The sequence below is a fragment of the Anomalospiza imberbis genome, chromosome 2 (genome assembly GCF_031753505.1).
Source record: "Anomalospiza imberbis isolate Cuckoo-Finch-1a 21T00152 chromosome 2, ASM3175350v1, whole genome shotgun sequence".
Classification (NCBI taxonomy): Eukaryota; Metazoa; Chordata; class Aves; order Passeriformes; family Viduidae; genus Anomalospiza; species Anomalospiza imberbis.
This window is the reverse complement of record NC_089682.1, coordinates 63,396,458-63,424,381: the sequence shown is the minus strand read 5'-3', so window position 1 is coordinate 63,424,381 and position 27,924 is coordinate 63,396,458. Positions and strand designations below refer to the sequence as shown.

The 27,924-nt window shown below is 38.4% G+C and overlaps 2 protein-coding genes across 2 annotated transcripts; both read right to left on the bottom strand.

The window, feature by feature from the left end:
- Positions 1 to 1,230: 1,230 nt before the first annotated feature.
- Positions 1,231 to 8,343, bottom strand: LOC137469065 (matrix metalloproteinase-27-like). Its single transcript, XM_068181423.1, has 10 exons — positions 8,040 to 8,343; positions 7,441 to 7,679; positions 6,939 to 7,087; positions 6,714 to 6,842; positions 4,760 to 4,921; positions 4,465 to 4,588; positions 3,474 to 3,604; positions 3,105 to 3,264; positions 1,805 to 1,908; positions 1,231 to 1,619 (listed from the first exon to the last, which is right to left on the bottom strand). The coding sequence occupies exons 1-10, from the start codon at positions 8,190 to 8,192 to the stop codon at positions 1,519 to 1,521; spliced, it is 1,452 nt and encodes a 483-aa protein (XP_068037524.1). The 5' UTR covers positions 8,193 to 8,343; the 3' UTR covers positions 1,231 to 1,518.
- A 4,630-nt stretch (positions 8,344 to 12,973) lies between these two features.
- Positions 12,974 to 20,005, bottom strand: LOC137469064 (interstitial collagenase-like). The gene is made up of 10 exons (XM_068181422.1): positions 19,613 to 20,005; positions 18,442 to 18,686; positions 18,000 to 18,148; positions 17,778 to 17,903; positions 16,847 to 17,008; positions 16,377 to 16,494; positions 15,651 to 15,784; positions 14,484 to 14,643; positions 13,494 to 13,594; positions 12,974 to 13,285 (listed from the first exon to the last, which is right to left on the bottom strand). Exons 1-10 carry the CDS (start codon positions 19,721 to 19,723, stop codon positions 13,185 to 13,187), a joined length of 1,407 nt encoding a protein of 468 aa, XP_068037523.1. The 5' UTR covers positions 19,724 to 20,005; the 3' UTR covers positions 12,974 to 13,184.
- Positions 20,006 to 27,924: the final 7,919 nt, after the last annotated feature.

Here is a 27,924-nt window from a genome sequence, read left to right as displayed (position 1 = left end):
TGAAAGGCAGCTACTCTAAGCTATTTGGGTAGCCTTCTCCTGCAAAGACATGTTTTCTCTGGAGGCTGAAGACACTGGTTTGCCCCAGCATAGTCTTTGAGCAAGATGAGATGAGATGAGATGAGATGAGATGAGATGAGATGAGATGAGATGAGATGAGATGAGTAAAGTTGTGGAAAATTACTTCCTCTTCTTTCAGTGCAGGGATCTTCTCTAGCTTATATATCTAGACAGAAAGCTAAATCAGTCAGATGAATCTCCCTCGAATGTCTACCATACCATCCCACATTAGACTTACATTTTCTTAGGGATCTAAATGATGATGGTGTTCACCATGATTAGACTTGTAGATTAGTGAAACATCACATTTGATCCTTTACTTTGATTTCCCGGTAGGAACAAAGCCAATGTGTTTCTCACATCAATAGCAGGAGCACAGTGGTGCTGCTGCTGTTTACAGCAAGTCAGGTGGACAAGCTTCATGCTGGGGTCATTACATTGCTATAAAAATACACAGCAAAAAGAAACATTTTACTAAAGCAAGTGAGAGGTGTGTAAAACAGACAGATATGTGAGAACTGGGGAGCAGCAGGACAAACCAGTACTGATACCAGGTTCTCAGATATCCCCAGCCATGCAGGCAGAGGATATGACTCTGACTCTATAGATTTTGTCTGATTTTGTGAGGAGTCTACATGACAACAGGCAATCAATATCAGATGCATGCAAAGCACATGGTTTGTATCAGCAGAGCAAAGCCTGTGCTCCATGATATGGTACTTGGATCTATTCTTAACAGGGCAGGGCTAATGTGTGAAGGATGTAATTTATAACTTCAGACAAAGTGGACACTGATGAAATGTTAATTGTTATGCTGTAAAGACTGATCAGGGTAATTGTCAGGTGAGATAATTTATTTAGACATTGGAACTTCAGGGTGAATTTGGTGTCAAAGTACTGTTGTATTGTGAAAGGGACAAGGCTGCAACAGCCAAAGAAGAGCAGGAAAATATGCAGGAAAATGCATCTTCTCCAGAATGCAGAAAAGCAAGTGACTAATGAAAGCTTGTATCTTGCAGATGGAGAGAAAAGAAGCTTGCACTTTGGAGAGAAAAGAGGCAAAGTACAAACATTGTATGCTGGAGGAACAATAGAATATTAACCTGCAGCCTTTCACACCTCAGAAATGTAGAATGCCTTCAACAGATGTAGCAGAAAATAGGTGCCATCAACGTAAACCTCTTTATTGCCATAATATTAAAAAAATCCCCAAACCATCTGGAGAATAAAGTAATAAATTATTTTGAACAATTTCCACTTATGGGAAAAGTGCAGTTTTGTTCTAGTCTTTGAAAATAAAATTTGAGCTGACATGTTAATTTATTAAAATACATGAAAAGCATTTATAAAAACTAATCCTGTTGCTTATTCTGTAGAGCAGTGTGCATACAAACAATTTCTGACGTCTCTGGAATGGTATTTATTGTCTTTTGCTGAATGTGAGAAAGTTTAATGATACTAACAGTTAAACCAGCTGTTACTCTTCATTTCTCTGATAACTTTTTTAGCAATAGGGTCAAACTCCCACTGTTTAGATCCATGGAAGAAGTAGAATAATCCTGGAAATGAAAAAGTAAACCATTATGTTATGGATACAAGAAATAGCTTCATTTGGACAAATCCCCTTTGTACACAAAGGAGAGCATCTCTTAATTTCTGTCTTTTGCAATAATGATCATCATAATTTCAGAACTTAAGATCTTTAGAACTAAACAGATTTTACTTAAAAGCTCATTTCATTTACCTTTCTGTTGAAAAACAGCATCAACCCTCTGACTAATTCCAGGAAATTCATCGACTGTCAGTCTAGGATAACTCTTCTCCATGGACTGGCTGTTTTCATCAAACCTAAATCATATGAAGGGAAACATGCTATTTTCCAGAGTTTAGACTTCAACTCTGCCCAGAATTAAGCAGCTTTTAAAAGGCGCCCACCATCTGCAATTTAGTTGGTTTCACTGGGCTTGCAAGAGAAAGTTGTGTTATTTACTTGCACACATGGCTGCAGGATGCTGGACATTGTGTTTTCCATGAGGTTGTTTCTTGTTTGCTGATAAAGGTAAACACCTCCAAAGAAGCATCCTAAGAGAGAAAAACTGAAGGAAGACCCACAATTTTGACTCCAGGTATGGGATTTCCCTCCTCTGATGATAACAGTGTGACAGACAGTGCATGGAAGCAGGACAGATTCATTTCTGCTATAGCACATATTTATAGCATGAATTTTGACTCCTCTCAGACTTTTATAAGATATTGTACATGGTCCTCTACTAGGTGACAGATTTAGATTGAGGCAAGGAAGCTGGCTTATTTCTAATACATCAAATTCTTCCGAACTGAGCCATGACAATTTTTATGAGGTAGGGCTAAATTAAGGGAGTTGAAAGGAGAACCTAAAATGTTCTTCCAGATTTGAGGAACTGTCTCAGGGACAAAAAAAAAACCAAAAAACAAACAAAAAAAAAACCCAAAAAAATGAAACACAACAAGCAAACAAAGCCTTTATTTCACTTCTCCTTGGATACAAGAAATATTTTTCACAGGCATATGAGGCTGAGAGAATGAGTTACTAGGTAAGAAATGCCTGTTGTGGTTTACTTGCATGCTATTGTCTTGTGACCAAGGCAGTAAAATAAGAATGCATGATATTGTAAATACTCTACCCAAATTAATAAAAACCAAAAAACAAGAAACCACAGGAATCTCAAAATCCAGATGACACTGTATGTATCACCGAGGAACCCCACAGTTAGTCACAATAAAGACTGTGTGAACCACGCTTGCCCTGGTTGCCTGAGGAAGACTTTTGCAGCCACTGTCCTTGCACCCAGAAGGAATCTTTCAGCTTCCCAAAGCTGACTTCCTTCTTCCCCCAACTGCTTTTTGGGTATCAAGACTCACTCATGCCAGTTTGGGAATAGGATTTAGAGGGAACCTACAGTTACCTAAAAGGTCTACTTTTTCTTTTATCACATGTTCACTTTAATTTTTATTCAGATTATATTGGAGTTATTAATAGGAAAACATTTGTCAAGTCTTCTTACCTCCAGTACTTGTCACCTATGAAAAAGTCTGTCTTCCTTGTATTTTTATTACAAACAGCTGCATCAACTTTCTTGACACCTTCAGGGAAGCCCAGTGTGTTGATATTCTTTGGATAACCGAGCAACACCTGATATCCACTGATAACCCAGAATTTGTTGCCTGTTAAGACAAATCAAAATATTTAGTTTTGCCAGTCATTTTCAGACAGTAACTTATAAAATGTACTCCTTTATTGTAGGTTGTAGGAAAACTAGATTAAATATTCTGAGGTTTTATTTTACTTATTTGAAAAATGTATTTTATGCACACATGCCTTCTGCTCACATAGTTAAATTGAGAAAAAAATTAGAGAAAATCTCATACTTCACCTTTGAAAAGTAGGATCTGATCTTTTGTGTTCTCATATGCAGCTTCAATACCAGGAGGCAGATTTGGCCAGAAGGCAGAAATTAATTCATGTTCAGCTTCTGAGTTATCAGGATATACCCTCCATAAGTGCCTGATTTAAATATGAAACAGATTTGTAGTACATAACAAACACAGAAACTTCTGTATGTGCAAAAGAATGTGAGCAACATTGTGACTTACAAGCTCTTTCTTGTCAGTGGAGCTACCTGGTTTGATGTGTCAGAAAGGAAATAACTGCACTGGGAAGTGTTTGGTTTTTTTTTATTCTATCTTCATTCTGTCATTTCATTGGTACTGATTGTTAAATGATCAGTTATAAGCAGCTGAATATTTCAAGTTGTTCCTGTACTGTATAGTAAGAGGGTTATAGGAGGCCGGGTAGGACTTACTGTAACCTTTTAAGCAGATGAATTCCCCAGATGATTTTGGGCTTGCAGAGGGGATTGGAGGAGAGATTGGCTCAACTGTATTGTCAGACATGCTTATTTCTTAGTTTGTTAGTTACTTAGATTAGTAAAATTAATTGAACACTTAATTAAATGTGCAAGGCCAGGTTGGATGGGGATCTGAGCAACCTGGACTAGTGGGAAGTGTCCCCGCTTGGAACTAGATGATCTTCGTGGTACCTTCCAAACTAAACCTTTATGTGATTGTCTGGAATATTTTGCATCATTAAGTCAAGTCACCACTCAGTGTAACCATCCATACATTTGAGATTAAGGTCTCATTGGGATTGAGGTGTTTTCTGGAAAAAAATGAAGCATGTTTTTTCAGGGGATCCTGTAAAAATATTAATACAACTAATATCTGCTAAAACTTTTATTTCCGTGAACTGAAATCCATTGGTCTTATTGTAAATGCTGTAAACATGTGAACCACAAAAGTATTCAGTCTTTGTATAAATCAAGAAAAATGAAACCCCATGCAGACAAATATGATATCAATATTTACCTGCCCTTTAGAAAAATGACTTCTTGTCGGAATGTAGTTATAGCATCGAAAGATATCTGGGAACCACAGATTTTAGGTGAGGCAGGGGTGGTTGGCCTTTTATCTGGGGTATTTGGTGGGGATCCTGAAGGAGAAATTTTGGAAAGAATACACCAAATTGTAGAAATATTAAGGTTTCCACACCTTGCTCTTTTTAAAATATAAAGCTAATATGATTAAGTTTATGATGAAACTTTGTGAAAGAGATTATTTTTTCCCTGCTTACCTTTTTTTTAAAGCCATGGACTTTACTCACCATAAATGGACTGAATGCCATTTATATCATCTGGAGAGAGGGGAAATTCACTGGGGCTGATGTAGGCATAATTGGGGAACATGAGAGCCCTCTGATCATTAGAATGGGAGAGACCCAGGGCGTGGCCAAACTCATGAGCAGCAACAAGGAACAAGTTGAACCCTTATGAAATGGATAGAGAGAAGAGATCAGTCAAATTTTACTCAGTAAATGGCTGATACGATCACAGCATCAGACTATTGCTCAGTAGTAGTTTTCATGCAATATATTGATGTTCACTGGGGAATGCATCAAGGTGAACATATTTTTCTGTATGACAAGACTGTGGTCTTCTCCGTATAGAAGGGAGAGTCTTTTGACCCTCTTGTTTTCTGTTAGCTACTGAAAGTGTGTGTGTATGATGAATAGATATCTGGGGATGAGTGTGGGTGCAGCTCTTTGGAATGTTCTGTCAGGGTTTCCTGGCTGAGGTAGAATAGATTAGATAGTGAGTCAGATCAAACTAACAGCTCTCCAGGGCAAGGCAGGAGGACACACTCTGTGCTCACCGCAGGTATCAAAGTGTCACTCTGTGTGTCACTCTCCCTCCTACAAACCTAAGAAATAAAGGTGAGATCATGAGTAGACAAGGAAATATAAAATGTTAGCAGAATGCTTTACCTTTCTACCATTGGGACTTTAAAGCATATGGTTTCTTTAGAGATTTATCAAACAAAATAAAATTTTAAAATATTACGCTTCTTCATGCTTATTCCCAGTGAAATATGTTAACGCTATTAATAAAGAAATAAAAATGGAATTTCCTTCAACATGCGTCCCTCCAAGAAACACGCCTTTCTGAAGATGATCATCTGCCCTGCAGACCAAGATCCAGAAATGTCAACAGATTTAATGAAGATCACACAAGTCTGTGGCAGAGGAGAGGACTGGTCATTGATTGCCCAAGAAAGGCTGGCTGAAGCCAAGACATTCATTCCTCAAAAACCCAAACAAATAAAGCCTCATTTTTTCCACACATATTTCCAGTCAGTCCTCCCCTCTCACGAGTCTTCTGAGTGTTCTAAGTTCTGCAATGTCTGGCTGCTGGAGCTGTGCTGCTGAGGAACAGCAGAAAAACTGGTTGACCCATTCAGTCCCAGTATGGGGAAAACATCACATTTAATCATGTGATATGTCCAGCACTCATCCAGCACTCATCTTTTTTCCACCACAATAAACCCACAGTCTCCTCCTTGTGCAGCTGTTTTACAGCACTTTTCTGTTCATTAACTCCTTGCTCTTCCTGACCTCAGTCCTCTTGTTGCAGATTTCCATCGCAAAAAGTGGATGAGAAAAGGGTCTCAAGTAGCAGAGGGTAATGTGCCTGTGTGCTGACAGACCTGTCAGAGGCAGTACATGCTGTACAGCCAGCCTGGAGCCTGAGCGGAGCAGACATTCCCAGACAGATTGAGGCTGGGCACTCAATGCTCCCCTCTCTGCTGCCTACTGTTGAACCTACCCTGGAATTTTTAGTGAAGACTCTTCATTATCCCTGGTGGCTGTATTGATTTTCAGGTGGTGGGGATGTCCTCTGAGGGCTGCTGCAAAGCACGGGCCATGGTAGTGCCAGGCCTGGTGTGCACCAGGAGGGGAAAAGAGAAAGCTTTTGTCAAGGGTTGGGAAACTCTGGGCCACCACCAGCCCCCAGGTAAGAGTGGCTGTGTCTGTGGCAGTCCTACCTGAAAAGGATTGTCCTGTTGGTATTTTTATTGGGCTAATTAAGGTCTAGAGTAGATCAAGGTGAGTTTATGTCTATGTCGTTGAAAGTATCCCTGTTGGAGGACAGCCTGCAATATCCTCAAACTGCTCTTATAGTTAATGCAGTGTTTCATCTCAGTCTCTTCCTTCATTTAAATAAAATCAGAATAAAATTTATTCATCTGTATAACACCTTAGAAGCCTTTTTTGAACCTACCAGCTGAGCCTGTGGTCCAGTCTTCGTCCTCGTCAAAGTGCACATCACCGCCTAAACCAGTGCCAGGTGGAAAGGCATGAGCAAGAACGCCAAGGGGGCCATCAAAATAGCGAGGGCAATATCCATGAACTAAATAATATGAAGTTGATACAACACTGAACTTTGGTTATGACTATTGAAAAATCTATTAATTAATTTTATCACTGTGTGCAGTATTCATTTTACCTTTGGTCCCAAAAGCAATCATTATATCTGCTATTCCCTTATGAATGCGAGTGAAAATCAGCGGGGTGACAGCTCTCCACACTTTAAATGCCTTCTCAACGGCTTGATCCACATCCTCCTTGTTCATATCTGGTGTGTAGTTTACAATTCTATAGTTACGAGAATTCAAGCATAATATTTAGTATTTGCAGAAAGGAGAAAATCCCTAATATGGTTAAGAAGATTAACAGAAAATATAAGAAGCAATGTAATCTGTAAACAAATAGTTCCCAAGACTCATCTTCGGCTAAGTGAGTTCTATATGTGAAAACTGAGTGTGTTTGAATATGTGGTAATTGTCCAATATGTCTTTTTCATAAGAATAGTTAGCATGCATAGCTAACAACTGTGGAGAGAGAAACATTTTTGTATTCCCAACAGGAAACAATTGCTATAGAAGTTATATTTAAATATAACAAATTTGGATACCCACAAACCTTAAACTTAAACTCAAAAATACTACCTGTATGTCAGTTTGGTTTTTTTCCATCCGGGCAGGGTGAAGCCATAGAGACCCACATCTGGAACTCCACACCTGGGTTTCTTCATCATTTCCAATGTCTCATTATCCAGTTTTTCAGTCACTTTCAAACCAAAAAATTGCTGCATTTTCTGAAGCTTTTCAGCTGCGGATTCAGCATTTATTTTCCATCCAAGTTGATTTGGATCTGGCTCAACAGCATAGAATTTATTTAAATAGTTCTAGTGGAAAAAAAAAAGTGACATGTTTCACATTTTGATCTGTTTCTTGAACAAATAAATACGTCAGGACTGATGCTTGTGTAGGTTGCTGGCAAAACCTTCTTCCTGTGATTTTGGAGCACAACAGATGTTTCCCTGAGGATCATAGCTAAACAGAAACAGACAACATTGTCCTGACTCTTATTAACTTGACATTTTCAATTTGTACAGATTTATCCTACTTTAGTAAAGTTCGGGCAACAGAGTTCTATGCAATAATATTGTCTCAGAAAGGCAGCAAGCTGCTGTGCTACTGGAACACACAGAATAGGTCTAAAAATAGAGGGCTCAATAGATCCCAGATATGGACAATGCAGTTACCTGTACAAGCTTTGCATCTTCTTCCTTGTCTTTCTCTGGGTGGATGGGAAGAGCGCTAGAAACAGCTGTGCATGTTACAAGCCAAAATGAAAGAGCCTTCATTTTCACTCTCATCCCTGTCCTGGCAGGAGAGCTGTCTGCTTTCTGCTCCATGTGCCTCCTTTCTCACATCCCAGTTCGTATGGTTATGGGGAGCTTTGGAGAGTCAGCTGTAGACTGACTCAGAGCTCATCATGCTCTGATTCTCTCCACACAAGTTATAACACTGTGCAGACTAACACAATAAAACTTAATTGAACCCATCCGACTTCACAGTCATCTGAAGTCAGTTGGGATTTGAATCTGTCTAAGCAGCTTGGCTATCCTTTCAAAACTGGCCCTCAGCTTCAGTTATTTTACACTGACTTTGACAAACCTGAGCAACTTCATGCCAGATTAAGTGGTGGACAAATGCAAATCCTTGCAAATTGTCCCAACACACCTGTGTGAAGTGGGACCACCAAATGTAGGGGTACTCTACATTCTCCACCTAGAAAATGGGAATTGTGCATGAGGCATGAATCCCATAAAAAAGAAAACAAAATCGACTTTGGGAGAAATGACTGTAAGCAGAATGTTTTCTTTTCAAATTGATTTATGATGAACATGCCAATTCTTTACTCACCTCTTTCTGGTAATTTTTTTAAGCAGTGTGTTTCTTTTAAATTATTCTGGTGGAATCCAAGATATACATAAATGAGATCGATTTTACATTATAAATTGAGCCTAAAGAATGTGAATAATCTTATATTTCTGTCCGCATCTATCTATCTATCTATCTATCTATTTATCTATCTATCTATCTATTTATCTATCTTTCTGCTATTTCATCACAAAAGGGTTTTTTTTCAGTTTAACCACATTAGCCACAGGGCATATGATTATTTCCTGTCTTAAGTAATTCAGAATAAGAGAAGTTTCAAGAGTCACACAGGCTGTGACAAATTATGGGATTTCACCGTGTTCCAGCCAAGCACCTTCCTTTTCCACTGGCAGCAAATGGAGATGAAGGTGTTTGGCACCTCAGAGGAGCTCTCACAGCATGTACTCAATTTTTACAAAACTGTTGAAAAAAATGCCTTCACACTGGACCGTGGCTTTTCAGGAAATCCATGCTTCTGGTTTTTGGCTTTTTTGCTCTCCCTTCCAGCCAATTTTTCTCCAGCTGGAGGCATTAATGATGACTTTTTCATCCTGGTATCCTCATTAAACTAGTTGTTAAAGGTGTTTCTCAGCTACTTAAAAAAACCAACAAACCCTTCTCTTGATTATTATCATTGAATTGTATGGGTCCCATTCAGTTCTGCATGTACTTGACCATATTGATTAGATTTTTGTTGATGCAATGTACGTTTAGACAGCTACCTAACAGACACCCATGTTGTGAACAATTAGGAATGTTGAGTCCCTATTGTTATAGTGTTAAGGTCATGACGATGCTGCAGGACTATTTCTGGTTCCTGGGATGCTCCGTGAAACATCATCAGTACTACTGATGTGATAGGCAGTCAACTTTCTAGGTCAAAACAGGGGTCACATTGCTGCTTTCTTCTTCACATTGCAGAGGAGAAAAGAAGTCATGGGGTAGTTCAACATCCACCAACTATAATAAATGTCAAAGATAAACATTAGGAAACCCTAACCAGAATCTGCTTGTACAGCTTCTTCTTTTCCCAGACCGCAAGGCCAGCTATAGACGTGCTTGTGAAACATCACTTGTGAACCTTTTCCGGTCTCTCTCCTTTGGGCAGTGGGAACTGGTTGCTGTGTTGTGTAGATGGCCATGTTGCAAAACCCTGGTAGTGTTTTCTGTGATGTAGATCTCCATCATTTGTCACTCAAATGTCTTCTGAGCAAACAATAATGTTAGCTGAAACTAAAAATGTAGTTTAAATTAGAGGTTTCAACTTCTCTACATTGAAGGAAGACATTGTAGAGGTCAGATGACTTGATTTTAAGTTAGTTGGTTGAATCACTCTCCAGAGATAAGCATTTCTCTGTTTTCTGTAGAAGAAAGCTTAATTAATAAATGCATAAAGTTAGATGCAGCTGATCTTAACCTAGCTGCTCTTATTGTCTCTATCCTTCAATGCAACATGGCAGACAGCTGTGGGGATCTGATAGCCACAGTGGGAAGCAAGAAAAACACTTCTCCCAGTTCATATCAAATCTCCCCATAGTTCTTGATTTTTCTATCAAATTAAATTAATATCAGCTGAAACATGCTTTTCAAAGATGTATTCTAGTGCCATGGGAAAATAAGTTCCATACAAAAGCCCTGAACAGTGTTTGTCTTTTGTGACATATGCATGAAAACAATCAGACTGTAGCACCATGGTCATTCCCTCTAGCTTTGAAACCTTTGAGACAAACAAATATATCCATTTAAAAACATGAGACAGATCTCTAAAAAGAAAGCCACACTGGTAGCTGTGATCCAGAACCTAGAGGGAACCTGTGGCTTCTAAATGGTATTTGGAAGCCAGTTAAGGAAACCTTTAGGCACCTTAATGGCACTAGAGAGCTGCTCAGGCAGAAGAGTTGCACTACTACTCTTCAGGCTCAGTCCTTCCACAGAGGCAATAAAATGGAATTGGTACTCAGCCTGAGTGAAAAACAGGGGCAAAAGGAAATGGTCCACGTACTGTCTTTGACTCCTCATGGACTTCTAGCAGACTGCAGTGTGTGAGGGCAGGACTCAACTATGCCAACACAGGTCCCTAGGGACAGTGTAACCTCTGGGGGGTCTTTGGGAAGTAATGGGCTCCCAGGAGTCCTGTTTCATACCTGCATTGGTTACTAGGAGACCTTACAGAGCCGCTAGTGTTAATCCCTAAACACATTTAGGGAATTGAATTCCTGGCTGGGCAAATCTGTCTTCCTGATGATATGGGCTAGAATTACACACCACACCTGTAGCAAGGCCCTGGGGAGGGGTAGAGTACTTTAACATAGTACAGTAATTAGCAAATAGAGGTCAACTTATTAAAAGGGAAAAAGAAAATGACAGGCAATTTTATAAACAAAACACCCTAATTTCTAATTCCCAAAAGCCTGCTTTGTGCCTGAAGGAAGACAAGAGTGGCTGGCACCAGATGTCCCCTCCTCTTCATGTTGTGGCTGGGATGGAGCAATCACTGTGCTCCCTCAGGCAGAGGAAATGTGCTCTCACATAAGCACGGGACAGATTTCTCACAAAGGAATCACTTCATGTTGAGCTCTTGTCTTCCTGCTCATGGGAAATTCACAAAGTGAATTTCAAAACTGTGTCTGGCAACTAAAATTTGGACAGAAAGCAAAAAGGCACAGACTAAAAATATTGTATTAGAAACTTCATCCTATTTTTAACTTCTTCATCATCCATGGTCTGTAAATCACCCTTTATCTCTCTTTCCTCTAAAACATAATCACCTGCTTACCCTTCATCTCCCATTTAACATTTTCACTGCCCCATGAATACTCACCACTATTTGCTTCTAGAGAGGGACTAGCATTCTGCTCTAAATCTGAGAAGCTCTTTTGACACCAGCTTGAGATCCTATGCTTTTACTTCATATGTGTAGGAAACACATGCCCCCAGTTTTTATTTTTTAATATAAATTGTTCTAGTGAGAAATATTATCTTTGGTTGTAAATCTTGTGTTATATTTGTAGACCATTTCTGCTAAAAAAGCAGAACACAAAAAAATCAATTTAGATTTATATACATCTAAAACAATTTTTGGTTTAATTTCATTCATAATAAAGAACTAGTACCTATAACACCTTGTGAAAACAGGATTCAATAAATTAACTTCTTAATTAAAGCTTTTGATTTGCTGCAATTTATTTTTATTATTTTGTAATATTTTCTTAGGTTTTATAAAGTATATGATCAAATTAATTTTCAATTATACAATTTTTTATCTTTGAATAGTATTGAGACTGATCTATATGGAATCTAATAAAAATAAGAACTACCAAGTCTGTTCTGTATTTATGAAGGATAAAATTTAATAGCCTTCTAATACAGACAGATAAGAAATTAAAAAAATGAAACAGATATGTTTCTATGAGACTACACATTATTTCCTCAAAATACAATAACTTTTATTCCCCCTAACCTTAAACCTCCGTCTGAAGTGTGTTGAATTATATTAATATAAAATATAATACTTTTTGTTCTGTTCATAGGGCTTCTAATGTTATCAGCTGAGCTACAAAGACTGAAGAGAAAGTGAATAATCCTTCAAATGCCATTTTAATTGAGGGCTTTTGCAGAAAATGTGGTTAAGCTGGAAATCAAGCTGTCTTTTTATGAATCTTTGAATCAGAGGGTTTTTTTTGGCCAAGAATTTTAATAGTTTAAACAAACTTCTTGATTCTCTAACCCACTGGAATTAGGTGGGATATAGTAACTATTGGAGTAGTAAGAGAGTAGAAAGAGCCTTGATTAAAGAAGTTAAGTTGTTCATTATATGATGTGGCTACCTTTGAGAGCAAGTGATTTATTTCTAATCTCAGGGGTCCTTTCTAATCTATATTTCAGCATTTCTGGACTTGGAACCAGTTCCTAAACCCAAAAACATGAGAATATTCCTTCTCCCCTGCCCCCCTGCCCTCTGCCCACAGTTGTAAATATGTACACCCTGGAGAGTAGTCTAAGAGGGGAAGCAGGGGAAAGGAACAGAAAGTGGAAGTAGATGTGTACACCAATAATAATGAGTCCCAACTAATTAACCATCAGATTTTCACCAGGGTTTTTGAGGAGTGGGGCATTCAGAGACAAGTGTATTATCCTCCTTTCTCTATCATTGTGAAAAAACCTGTCAATTCCTTCCAGAATACAGTATTTAGTGTTCAAAAGCTAGACTTGGCTCTTGAGCATCAGGGCAAAAAAGACATCAAGAACAAAATTATATGAGAAACATAATTTATTAGGAAACTTGACTCTTACAGGAGCAGTTGTGATAAATTATATAAATTTATTTTGTTTAAAATAAATAATTATTAAGACTATACTGCCATAGAATTTGAACAGAAATCTGTTCTGACCTGAGAATCATGAAATGCTGAAAAATGCAGCAGATAAAAACATTCAGTGTGCACATGAAAGAACCATTGCAATTAACAATTAAACCAGCTGGTGCTCTTCATTTGTCGAACAATCCGTTTGGCACGAGGATCAAACTGGAACTGGGTTGTTCCATGGAAGAAGTACACATAGCCTAGAAGTAAAATTTTATCCAATTATACTTATTAGTTGCCGTTTTTTAGTGTTTTGGGAAAAAAATCCCCATTATAGACAGTCCATGTATACTTGATATTTTTAATTTCCTTTTCATTAAGGTTAATAACAGCTTTTTGAAAAAATTATTCTATATATAGAAGCCCAAATATTCACATAAACACAGGTTAAAAATAAGTTTCACTTACCATCTTTCTGGAAAGCAGCATCAACCCTGCCAATGTTTCCAAAGTCAGAGACTATTTTCCTGGGATACCCATGATCCATGGATTTTTTATTTTCATCGTATCTTAGAAGAAGAAATATCATTACAATTTATGAGGAACAGACATTATTTTGAAAGTCAAAAGCAAATTCTTACATGCAACTCTACTGTTACTAAGTCTCATAGAGATTAACTTAAGTAGCCTTTGATTCTTCTTATTAAGTTTCTCTTAGAGATTTCTCTGAAATTTGAAAATCCTACCTGTGGTAAAGTTTGTCACAATGTTCCCAGGGACCCAGGAAACCCAAGTTTTGTGAAATTTCAGAAATTTATTTATGTATTTCTGGAGTATCAGAGCCTTGGCCATAAAATGAATTTCCATTTCAAGGCACTGAATATCCAGTCAAACATAAAAACAAAACATAAAACTTTGGAGAAGACAGTAGCACAGTCCTGAACCATAGCTGAATTAGTGTCAGTGGTGGACTTAAACAAAATTGCTCTCTGAAATTTGTCATGAGCTTCCATTAGAAACACAAGCAACTTTAAAATCGGAAAATACTTATAATTACTTCATAGAGAAATTAAATTACAGCACTTGGCACTGATGATTAATTTTGTTTGAAAAGTGAATTAAAAGTGGACACTATCACATCATAGCACAAAAAAGCAGCACTGTTGTGGAGCAAAAGTGAGTAAACTACTAGAAATTGACTCTTTTATTGAGCAGCTTTTCATTCATGTGGAAGTACTTATAATCCTGCTACAGGAATCTAATGTTTGGAGAAAAAGAATCCTGATAAAAGGGTGATATTTCCTAGGAAAAACCTATTTTTTTTAAACTCCAAAGAAACACATTTAAATTTCTGGAATGTGCCTGGTTTAAACATCGATCCACTCAAACTGTATAGTAATATATCAGTCCCCAGGGAAATGAAAACATGTCTTCTGGTAAATGAACATTAAATCTTACCTCCAGTATCTGTCAGCTACAAAGAAGTATGTTTTCCCTGTGGCTTCATCATTGTAAGCTGCATTAACTCTTTTAACAGTCTTTGGGAGCCCAAAGCGATAGATTGGTTTGGGATAGCCAGGTAGAACATCATATCCCCTGATGACCCAATATTTATCCTCTGAAAAATACGAGCAAGTATCATTTGTTTTTGCTATTTATAAAAGAATTTACCTGTGTTTTAGATGTCTGGAAGACAATGTATCTAGATGTCATAATATTCTTTTCAGTTTACTACTTTAGAAAATGTTTCTAATTCTTACACTGGTACTAAATGAAGACAGGGGAAATGGCTTTTCATTTTATCAATAAAACATTAGAATCATGAGGAGTATTGGACAGAACTTTTCCCAGAACTTAAAAAAATTAATATAAGGCATATGTCTGGATAACAACCGGGGGAGGGCTAGAGGTTGATGAGTTAAATCACTGACCTTGGATTGGGATATTGAATTTGTTAAATTCCTGTACTACACTATTTGATTATAGAGCCATATAATGTTTCGAAAACTAGGCAATGTGCATCAAATTAAACTATTAAGGAAAGCACATGTCTAATCAAAATGCTTTGGTAATTTTAGATGCCATGAACATACTTATATATGGTAATAGGTCATATACACTAGTATGTGCATAATGAATTTATTTGAGATATTTAAAGGGTATTTGAGACCTTGAAAAAGAAGGACTGATTGTTCAGTGAACAATTTTTCTCTCACAGTACAATTTTCTACCAACATATTTTTGCTTTTTTTTTCAAAATATGACAAATATTAATAAGCATATCAGTAAGTGTAGCATAAAAGGCCTGCATTTGTCAGTGGAATTCAGTAAAAATCCTTCTGCACAAAAGGAAGTGCTGTTACCTGAAGAGAACTAGACCTGAAGAAGGATAGCTCTTTTCATAACTTGTTTTTTCAGGGCATTAACTATAACAGAGGGGAAATTTTTCTAGATTATGACCTCTGAAGATCCGTTCCAGCAATATGATCCTCTGGTAATTATTTTCAGAATTGTAAGATAATCTGTTCAACTTCCTTAAAAACACTTTAACTTCTGTAACTGCATAGTTTATAAGAAGCAGGAAGTAACAGGTCAGAAAAAGTGGAGACCTTCAGATTCAATTACCTTTAAAAACTGTAATTTCATCTGTCTCAATGTTTTCATAAGCAGCTTGAACTCCTGATGGTAACCTTGGCCAGAACAGTGAGATAAAATTGAGCTCTGTCTCTGTCCTTTCAGGATGCTTGCGCAGCATGTATCTGTTTTAAACAAAATTTAAGTAATAAAATAATTCCACTCCTATCACAAATTCAAAATAATTATTATAACTCCTGGAGTACAACAGAGAGGAGATGTGAATACCCCTGTCCATTGAGTGTTAAAGAAATCTAAAGCAATGACATTGGCAATTTTAGCACCTCAATTATGTGCTAAAAAATCAGCAAATTGAATATAAGACCTTCTACTTCTCTGTAGGGCAATAAGGCTCAGATGTCCTCCCTGGCAGTGCTTTCACTTCTGTCCCTGCTCCTGTACTGAGGATGAGTGCGGGACCCATGGACACATTGCTAACAGATACATGAGTGGTCTTGCTTTGCTGTTTTTTTGAATCAGTTTCAGAGATAAATGTGTCACAGTGGTGGGCACAGTGAAAGAAAAGCTGGAAAACAACCCACGAGCTCCTGCCACCATCCCTGCTCGTGTCAAATAGGGCTCTTTGGATTAATGACCTGAGAATGATCTTCTAGTGCTTCTCTTTGTATTACGTTCCAAAAGGACAGTTTTCCCTCGTGGATTTTTTTAAACTAGTGAATATTTTAAAGAAATAATATATCTGCTTATTGTTGTTACCTGCCCTTGAAGAAGAATATTTCTCCCCGTAGGGTAGTAATAGAATCAAATGTCAGATTTGGGTCACAAGCTTCTGGAGTTACAGGTCCTGTTGGCTGCACAGCAGCATTAGACCGTCCTGTAGGATGAGTATTTATCATTTAGTGTGGAGAAATATAAGGAGAGTGTTCAGAAGGTCTCTGAGAATCCAGAATACTCATTTTATACAGAAAGAAAAAGAATATAATTTCAAAGTAAGAGTCTGTCATTAAATGCAGAATTCTAATGTTGATAAAACCAGTTGTGTTCATATTTTCAAAATGAGATTTTTGCACTTCAGCTGAAGTTAGCTTCCAGGGATTTTCTCCCTTTTGTTATCCATTTTTTCAGAAAATGATAAACTTCGCATTTTGGTGGAATATTAAATACCTTAATTTTGCTATTTACCAGCCTCCCAAGTAGAAATATTAAATAAATATATTATTTCTTACCATAGATGGCCTGAATTCCATCAATGTCATCCTGAGGAAGACGGAATTCACTGGGGTCGGTGTAGGAGTAAGTTGGATACATAAGTGCTCCAGGATCATTTGAATGAGACAGACCCAGTGAATGGCCAAGCTCATGAGCAAGGACAATGAACAAATTGTAGCCTGTAGGATGAAAACCATATGAAATAGAATAAAATCTGTTTCAATACTCGGCATGACTGACTAAATGGGAAACTAATATACACTAGAGGTACAAGAGAGACTGTGAGTGATTCTATCATCATAAAAACACAAAAACATTGTTACAGAAGACCTATATGAGTATGTAAAGACTGTCTGGCCTTAATTGTGCTCTCATTGTCATTTCTCTAGTGTCCTTTTGTCTTAAACATGAGTTGTTTCCCCTGCTATCACATAAACTGCTCACAACAAGGATCATGCCCATGATGAGGGAATGTTGGCAGTGATCCAACAGAAAAAAAGTACTTAAAAACAAACAATGAGATTACAGTTTCGGTGATAACTGGAACACCCTAGTTAGCACTAAACTTTGAATTGTTAGGTTAACAAAAGGAAAGAATTTGCCTTCAGAAGTCTACCAACAGATTTCCCTCTTTCCAAGTTTTAGCTTTCCTCTGAACCAAAAAGTATTTTAAAGTGCTGATCCTAAAATCATTATAAACTGTTATAACATAAATATTTATATGACATTAGAAATGCCACTATGATCTAAAAAGTCTATTTTCTGCAAGTTCATGCCTAAAAGTGGCAGTAAAAAACAACAACAAAGAATGGGCAAGCAATTATAAATTAAAAGCTCTGTCCCTTTTACTCACTTTTCTGCCTGTAGCCAGGCTCATTAAATAGTTAACATCACGTGAGGTAGGATCATATGAGGTTAAAACTATATAGATTCAGCTACAAAACTTACCTCTTCCATCTTTTGTCCAAGCTTCCTCCTCATCCATATGCACATCTCCACCAAGACCTTCACCAGGCTGGAATGCATGAGCCAGCTGTCCATTGGGACCATCAAAAGGAGAATTGTCATGGTGGTCTAAAATGAAGAGGTAAAAAATTAGTTCATTACTAATTACTAAATTACTTCTATAACTTCAGATGAGTCTTTAATATGCTGCATTATCATTGTTACCTCTATAAGCAAAAGAGATCATTATGTCTGCTACTTTGCCCTCAACCTTTTGGAATGTCAATGGTGTCACGTTGCTCCAGACATTGAGAGCTCTTCTGACTGCTTCATCTACATCAGCTCGTCTCATCTTTGGGGTGTAATTCAAAATCCTTCAAAGAAAACCCAACACATAATACATTGTTTAGAAAATAGTTCAAATTTCAGCATTTTAGCTGAAATATAATTACTTGTGAAAAATCAAAAATCTTAGATGCATCTTTCATGAATGAAAATTAATAAAGGCTTTATTTTAGATAGTGCCTTCTAAAGTATCTGTCTTCTTTCAGAGATCACTAAACCACTTCCCTATGTCCATATATGGGATAATATGATTCCTTCAGACCCCCCCACCCCAAAGTTGTGCTAGATTAATACATTTTTGAACCAGATTAGGAAAGATTACCTGTATGTCAGATTATTTCTCTTCCATTTGGGATTCCCTGGTGTGAATGCATATTGCTCCACATCAGGTACACCACATCTGGGTTTTTTCATCACCTTCAATGTGTCAAGATCAGGTTTTCCAGTCACTTCTAGTCCAAAGAATGACTGCATTTCCTTGAGCTTTGCAGCAAGGGGGTTTTCACCACCACTTCTTAAATGGGGATGGTGATCCTTTTGAAGGTCATAGAAATTCTGTAGATAACTCTGAATCGGAGTTAAAAGAAAAGAGCATTGTGACTTATCAGTACTGTCTTTGGTCACACTTAAAATTTACTAAGTAATCTTAAACTATTCTCATATTTACATACCCTGTGTTTACCAGGACCAACAATAACCTCTTTTTTCAGTAGAGTTTTCCTATGGTTTTCTGAATTTGTTGTTTCACTGATGAAATATATCAAGAAATGTCTTGAAACATCTAATATTTGCTATTAATAATTAATTCTACATTATTTACTGTACTCAATTGCTCTAACAACAAAGCTTAAACGAAGCTTATAACTGGTCTCATGCAAGGAAATTGAGGCTGCCAGTGAGGCTGGCAGTCCACACAGCTGGGACGCTCACCAAAGAAGTTGACTACTGCTAGAGAGTTAGACTTGGTGAATCATGACTTTTATTTTTAGCTACAGAATATGATACTAGAAACTCAGGTCTTCCTACTGAATTTCAAGAATTTTGTCTACAACAAACTATGTTGTGTCTGTGTGAGTTCCCTTTTTCCAAAATATGCTGCAAGAGATCTCTTCAGCCAAAACACGGAAAAACCTTCCTGCTTCAAGCAAGTTTCCTTCCTTATATTAATAAGACCAGTCATATCAAAAGTTTCAAAGCACATTCTGAAATCTAAATTGCTGCTGAGTTTGACTGCTGCAGCTAGAACTCACGCCTCAGTAGTTTTGTTATTGCTTTACTGGCAACAACAAAAGTGAAATATACAATATTCAGATGACTTCTGGGTAAATAAATTCCACATAATTTTCACACATTTTCTAGCAGATAGGGAAAAACTTTCTCCTAAATCCTCTGCAAAATGGCACAGATTTAGTTTCCACCCATATTCTGTGAATTGCAATTATCTCTCAGAATACCTTATGTTTCCCTTAGATATGCACTGAAAAAATACTTACCTCTACAAGCTGTAGTGTTTTTCCTTCATCTTCTGCTTCTGGAGCCACAGGAACTGCAGAGGAGATGGCCACATATAGCGACAGGAGAATTGCAAAGGTCTTCATCCTCATCTAAGGTTGTGTGCCTCAGTTTAACTCTTGAGCTACTAAGCACACTTCTCAGCTGTGTTTATATAGCTGGTAGTAAATCAGTGACAGCCTGACTCATGCTGTATAATATCCTCTGATTAGTAAAAATGATGCATAGCAGTTTCATCATCAGGTAGTGACGCAAGGTGTTTAACTAATCTTACTATCCTCATTTTGCCCAAGTCTTCTGGTTTGGGTAATTTTATAGCAAGTTTAACAAATAAGGAAATGTTTTTCAGGTAAAATGTTGAGCTACATTTCATATGTTTTTTTTGAATCATGAATTTAGACTATTTATGGCACAAGGTTTTGACAAACTGGAGAAATAATGAGAAATAAGATTTAAGAGCAATATAATAAATTGTATGATAATTAATCAAATTATGCTACATATGCTACATATGATTTAATCTTAAGCAGACTATATAAAATTGTGTAGCAAAATATAATATCAAGATAAAAATGACAGTCCAAAGAACCAAACTTTTTTATAGAATAACCAGCAGAATAACTCCAGGACTGTCATCTGACAGTTATCTAACAGTTCTATCTAAAACAATCTTATGATGTTAGCAGAAGTGAGTTCTAAAATGATTCAATATTTTGTTACCAATATTAACTATTTTGGTTATGCTACTGGAATGTGTAATCTAGGTTCTCATTTGTATAGTAAATGACATTTCTACTCTTGCCAGCATGGATAAAGTCTCTGTGTGTTTCGATTCAGGCAGAGTGAGATGATGAGAGGAAAAGACACAATGAAAGACAACAGGAACTTTCACCAGTGTGGAAAAATAAGATTAAAGTAAGCATTTTTTACCCTGTGATCACTGTTTCATGGAAGGAAGAGTGAAATGAGCCATGATAAAAGCTGGTAAATACAAGGAAGTATTTTAAAAATATTTAGCAGCCTCCAGTCTCCAAGACCCTAGTGTGGTCTTAAACAACAGTATTTAAGTTTAGATTGGGATTCAGCTGCCTGAACATCAGTGTTATCTGAAATTCTCTAGGGAATCACAAGTGATCTGCATTTGCCCTGGAAGGATGCGGGTCTCCATAGCTCCTGTGCCATGGCAGCCAGCCCAGGGTGGGTGTCTGCAATACAGGCAAATGAGTAATGAGGTGGAATTTGTTTTAAGTGTTTTGTTGTGTTGATATCTATAAGTTATTTAGGTCTCCAAGTTCCCATTTTGGACAATGAATTCTAGACAGTGAGTCAACTGACCACATGACATGGTCTTCTAGATGAGAAGAATTGCTCTCCATACGACATTGACTGTATTGGCCAGGTCCCTAACAGCGATAAGAGAAGTTTAAATAACCTGGACAGTGTAGACCCCTAAACTGAGGAAAACATTTCTAACTGCAAGCATCAGAGTAATTGGCCTGAAGGGAATGTGTGTTTGCTAACTCTGCAGGCTGTCAGGTACAGGCTGAACATCTTTCAGGATGGTTTTGATGTTTCTGTCCTTATTGGAAGTAAAGAACCTCCTTGTAAACCTTAAAAGAGAAACAGTAAACGTTAGTGTGAGAGGGAGAAATACAAGTAAATGTCATTATTTCAATTATTCTTGGACGTTCTTCACTTTCCCAAATATCATGAAAAAGAATCTATTTCATATGAGATGCTACACTCACTGTAGTGTATCACCCCCTAATTACATCTAGGTTCAGCAGAGCTTACATCACTCCAGGGAAAAGTACTTTCCAAGGCAGCCAGTGGAAGGACTAGAAAATCCTGGACTCCAGCAGTAGCTGTGGGAGCTCTTTGTGCATTTGAGGAGTGAAAAATTTTAAGCAGCATCAGGAAGAGGAAACAGAAGCGGTGACGTCCCCCTGTCTTGGGATTTTCCATGGTGTTGAGCTGCAAAGTCATCTCCCATTTCACCATCTGCATTGACTTCCTACTGTGTGTCTTTCAGCACCCCCTTCAAGCGCCCTTGAAGCCACACTCAAGGGAAGGACAGGTTTCAGTCATCTGCTTTCCCATGGAGTGGCAGCTAACACAGCACCACTTTCTCCTTCTCAACCACTTGCCTTCTGACAAAGGCTCAAATCCCAACAAAGGAGATCAAGGAGACCAAATGCCAAAATTAAACTGAGACCTTGCCAGAGGATGAAGTCTCATGAGAGTTGTTACTGAGTGACAATTAGTGTCTGCACAGTTCCTAATTTTTCTCACAGAACCATTGTGTTGCACCTACATTTGACTGGCACTGCTTGGCCTCTCACTAAACCGCATTTCCAATTATTTTCCTATGTGAGTGGCTCTATCTTGTCTGGGGGATCTCAGTGAGAGCCTCTGGGGTTGGGCTGGGCCCGGAGGCTCGTATGTCAGTGGTGGTGTGACTGGAAAGATGCCAGAGTGCACACAACTCCGTTGGGTACATATGTACCTGTCGGGATACAAGCACAGCCTCAATGCTGAACCTGGGGTCAGGGAGATGCAGCAGCCTCAGGTATGTCAGGGTACCACATCTGGACAATTCCAAACACACTGTCCCTTCCTGGAGTTTGTTTAAAAACATAGAAATTTAGAATCATAGAATGGCTTGGATTGGAAAAAACCTTAATGGTCATTTTGTTCCAACCCCTTTAACAGAGGTAGGAGCACCTTCCACTAGACCAGGTTACTCAAAGCCCCATCCAACCTGGTCTTGAACATTTCCAGGGATGGGACATCCACAACTTCTGTGGCAACTGTTCCAGGGCCTCACCACACTCCAAATAAAGAACCTCTTCCCAAGATTTAATCTAAGTCTCTTGTATTTTAATTTGAAACCATTTGCCCTTGTTCTACCACTATCTACCCCTGTAAAAAGTCCCTAAACCTCTTTGTTTTAAGTACTCTTAAGTACTGGAAGCCCACAATAATGTGTTCCTTCTCTTCCCAGCTTTCTCAGCCTGTCCTCATAGCAGAGCTCTTCCATGGAAAATCTCCGTGTAATCAAAGGAGAGATGGAGGCTTTACACTTACCTATCCCCAACAGCTCTTCAGAGGCAACTCTTGCCTGGACCAAAAGGATCAGTGCCTCACTCATCCTAAATTACCCTGCTAGATCTGGTACCCATTTACTAAGCCACTGCTAAGGAAGAGGAGGTGGCACAGATGTTAAGCCAGTGCTTTCAAGGGTTTTTCCAGTGTACACCCAAGCAGTACAGATTTGTGTCTCCCTGTATTAGCAATAATCCTGCTTTATTTTTACACTTCCTCCTCAGCAAACCTGTACCCTTGTTCCTTGTGTTGAGACAAGTGACTGCAAAATGTCCCTTTTCTAGGTACTCCACTGACTGCTCCTCACTCTCTAGGTCTTCACAGGAATGTAAGCACTGCCAGAGGTCTACACAGCATTATTTCCTTTTTCAGCATTAACTGAAAAAGACATTTAAGTAGAGGCATTAAGAAGAGACATATTTCCCCAGAAGAATTTCCCAGCCCTGAACAACGTTCTGTCTCAGTGATTTCGATTTACTTTGTACCTCACTAACCTAGGGCTTGGATTTGACTCTTGAACCTATCTCTCCTTTCCCCTAACTATCTCTGGTAACATGTTCTAATGACTTCCACCCACACCCCTGACTGAATAATGCAAAAATAAATTCACAGTATGAATCATTGTGGGGTTTCCCTAAATCAAGTCTCTCACTACAAAATTACTGTAGAAAAGGGAACATTGATTGGTAGTTATGTAATTTTAATGTTACAAAAATGCAAACATAATTCTAAGAATTGTTTACTGTTAGAATTTGTCACAATGGTGTTAGCAACTGCTTTCTCAATAGCAGGTTGCACTACAAAATAATCATAATTCCCACAGGAAGTATTTTCTGCCCATTCTGTGCTCTTATGTATATCTTAATCTAACATCTTTCCAATCTATTTTGAAACAATAAAATAAAAATCTTTCTGCAATATTATCCTGAAACAAGCTATTTTCCTTGGAGGATGTTACTTTTCATGTGAAGTCCAATGTGTCAAAATGTAAGTCATGCCACTGTGCAGCAATATTCTACCGATAGCCAGATATTTGCTTGAACTTAGAGGGTTCATGAGGAGTTTTCCCTGAATGAACCAAGTACATTTTAATACTGAGATGAAACGGCCGAAGGCAAGCCTCCAAATCAGCTGTCTTGAAGTTTGCACAAGCTCATGGCTTCACATCATCCAGTGTTAAACACTTCCTTTATAGAATTGCTGTTGGTACTGCTCCAAGGGAATGATCAGTCACTTAGTTTACAAACCAGGGTGCAGTGCTGGGCAGTGTTAGGAGCACAATTCTATAGTTCAAACCACTCAGAAGTCCAAAGGCCACTGTGATAGGGCTCAGGATGACAGGTGCTGAATCAGTTCTAAATAACCTATTGTAGAAAAGCAATTCAGTGTGACCAGTCCCACAGTGGGACAGCGCCTCTGTTACACCTCAGTGACTGGCACAGTCTCAGACATGGCATCATCAATGATTTCAGTAAAAGGAGAAGGGAAGGAGTGCCACTTTCCATGCCAAGCACCTGTTTCCTGAACACTGGAAAATCAAATTGCATTCTTCATCTTTGCAATTGGGCTGTTACCTGGGATGGGAATGTGGTCTGTTGTGTCCAAGTCTTGATTTCCCTGATGGCAAATAGGCCTTGGGATGCCCTGCAGAACCAGCATTACCAACTTGAAGCCCTTTGCCTGTAAACTTAGTGGTTATCACACAAGATGCGTAGATGTAAACCTTGTCCTGAAAGAGGCAACAAGAAGAAATCAATGTGTCCACACTGATCTACAAACGAAATCTGCATATTTCCTGGGGATCTGCATCATTTGGGACATGCTGGAACTCCTATAAGTTCACAGTCTCCCAGTTGGATGCACAGCACTAATGACAAAACACTCCATGAAGCAGCTACTGCTTATGGATCTGCAAAGGCAGTTTTCTTCCTGGCAGCCAGATGGAAGTTCAGAGGCTGCCAGAGAATAATCTGGGAAAATAGTCTGCTCCTCGGCAGTTTTAAAGTATTTTTCTCTGTAATAGCAACAGCACCTAGACATGCATCGTTGCAGCTCTGCGTTGTCTTAACTTCTGAACCTACAAATTTGCAGTTTGTGCTACTGAGAAAAGTTCCCCCCCCCATCCCAGCATTTCCATTAATCAAACCAAACATCTCACTAGGAACAAGTTCCTGCAGACAATATTTAAATGGACTTGTTTTAATCTTACTCTGCTCTGCCAGGACTTATCAGTTACCTTTGTCTGGTTTACTGAGGTGATAAACTCTCTGCTCTTAGTCTGCGTGTTTAAATCACTACTCAACGTCTTTCAGTTCAGGTCAGCACCACAGACCGACTTTGTTTGATCATATATTTGTAATCCTGCCAAGAACAATATCAAAGGTCATTCGTCCCTTCTAGGTGGGATGAATGTGTGAAACTGAAGAAAACCAATAAATAGCAAGAAAAAGAACTTCCAAGCCAAACAGTTTTTCCCTTGGTTAGATAGTGTTGGGACTTCCATGTTGGACCTTCTGGATTGTGTCTGATGGCTGTGCTATGGAGTCCTTGAAAAGCAAAAGGCAAATATATGCATTCAGATGTAGGCAAAATGTCCTCCAAGACAAAATGGTGAAAACTACAACAAATGAAGCCAGTATATATAAAACACAGGAGAAAACAGAGAAATTCTTGTGATCTGAATTCTAGATTCACATGTTTCTTGTGAGAGATGCTTTTGTCTTCATCCAAGTTTCTATGCAAATAAGGTAGAAATTGGCTAGAACATGGAAAATCTGATATGTTTAGAAGATTGAGAAAACTATAACTGGAATGCTTGGACTAGGTGTACCACAGAAAAAGAATGTATTTAACTCCGAGCCTAGGTCTCAAACTGTATTTTAGAAGAGCACAGGATATTGAATACAGGTCAATCACCTTCAGTTCAAAAGCCTGTTTTCACTCAAATGGTCAGTCTGTCTTGTTAGTGATATGAAAGATTTTTAAAGTAAGAATTGTGGAGAAAAAATTATATCAACATCTGACATTAAACCAGCTAAACTATATTAAGACAGACAGTACTCAAGTCAGCTAGGTTCTACTTCTGCCACAGATCTAAGACTTCATATTCACAATTGGTATGACTATCTGTGTGCACAGAAATAAGTAAAGAAAGAGCTCCAGCTAATCAGAAATCATCAAAAAACCCCCAAAGAAGAACTAGTTTGATAAATATGTGACAGCCAGAAAACTATAAAGCAATCATGAAAGGTCTAGGACCAGCCAGCTTTCTTCTGAGAGCTATAATCTCATCTGAAAGACAATATTTCCAAAAGACAGTTGGATAGACCAGTGCTGGAAGAGATTAACCCATTTAAAAGAGCATGGTCTCATGCGGATATCCACAATGGAAGTGATGTGCAAGGCACAGACACCATAGACGAACGTTAATGGCAGGAACAACAAAAGAAAACTATTCAAATTAGAGCAGTTAGAAACTTCCTGAAGGAGCCAAAACAAACAAACAAAAACTAAAACCAAAACAAAACAAACAAGCCCCCCCCAAAAAAAACCCAAACAACCAAACACTATAAAGTGTGAGCTAAGCTGTTCATGCATCTTTTTAACTTTCACTGTTTTAGCTGAGACCATGGACTGATTAAAACTTGCAGCTGCAAGACCAATCAAAAAGCCATACCAGAAACATGAAGGAAATACAGAATTAGAAAACAGAAACAGTACAAGGAGACTAATAAGAAAGAAATAAACAGCACAGGAATATTTCCTGATCAATTCAATAGAAACTTTCAAGTTACAAGGCTTGAACCTACTTCTCTGACCTCAGCAATGTCAGACACTGACCAGAGCTACTAATTTCATTTTTTTAGAGGTGTTGTGATTAAAATTAATCATTTTACCTTTAGTTCTGCTTGGACAGCAAAGCCTTGTTTGCCGCCTCTATAGCAGGTGTGGCAGCAGTATTTGTCTTGCAAGTCTGACAATGCCATTATACATTTTTGACCCTGATAAAATTCAGATAAAGATTCCTCAATCACTGAAGTGCCCTGTTTGAGTAGCCCTGCTACCAAGGTTTTTAAAAATGCATCAGAAAAAAGGTTATATAAAGGGTGTTGAAATTTCTCATTGCAATCTTGTAGTACAATTTTATGCATAAATAGAATACAATCACCTTGTCCCAATAGCACTGGAGACAATGGGCACAAACTGAAATACGGGAGGGTCCATCTCAACATCAGGAAACACTTATTGTACTGTGAGAGTGAGAGAAGGTTGTCACATGTTGCCCATTGAGGTGGTGGAGTCTCTCCTTTGTGCAAAAGCAGTTTCCCCAAAAGCCATCCAGAGACTCAGTAGCCCACTCTAGGTGGGCTTGAGCAGAGGGGGTTGAACATGATAAACTCCAGAGGTACAACTAACCTCAGTCATTCAGTGATTCTGTGATTCATGGAGAAGTAGAATCAAATAGAATAATTATTTTTTCTCAGTTTTTCACCTTTTTGGAGGGATGTTGTTTAATGAGGAAGAGACATTGGGTGTTGGGAGAGATATTTTTACATGCCTGAAAGAGAGGATACCTTCTCTAATACCTTAGATCTTGCTAGCTGTCCATGACAATAATTGTAGGCCACAAGTGATGTCTGGCTTCAGCATCAAGTAGATTATGTCAGCAGTATTGAACTGGCAGCTGGTTCATGTCTGCCCCTTGGGCCCAGAGAGACATGAGACTGGCCACAGAGACCATCACAGACAGAAACCATGGAGCACTTGGACAAATATGAACAGGAGTCGTGGTCCCACCCCATTTCTCACCTCCCTCTGACGAGAACTTCTTTCCCATGGTGAAGCACCAACATGGAAATACCAACACAATGTGGAGGCCCTCAGGAGCTGCCCTTAAGACACAGAGCCCTCCCAGGAGAGCAGCTGGCCTTGCACCTCCTGTATCCCCAGGAACATTCATGTCCCTGTATCTTGCAGCCATGCTCCAGCTGTGGGTGTTCAGCTCACTCTGGCTGCCAGTCCAGCTTGAAGCTCACCCAAACTCACACAGAAAGATCTCATCCACACATAAGGCATGATTTACTGAGAAGACAGGACCAGACATGAAGGGTGTGGCCAAAGAAGCAGCTGACTGCAGTCTTTCTGCACACAACCAATCCCTCTTATGCACTCATCCCCCTATTTTCCC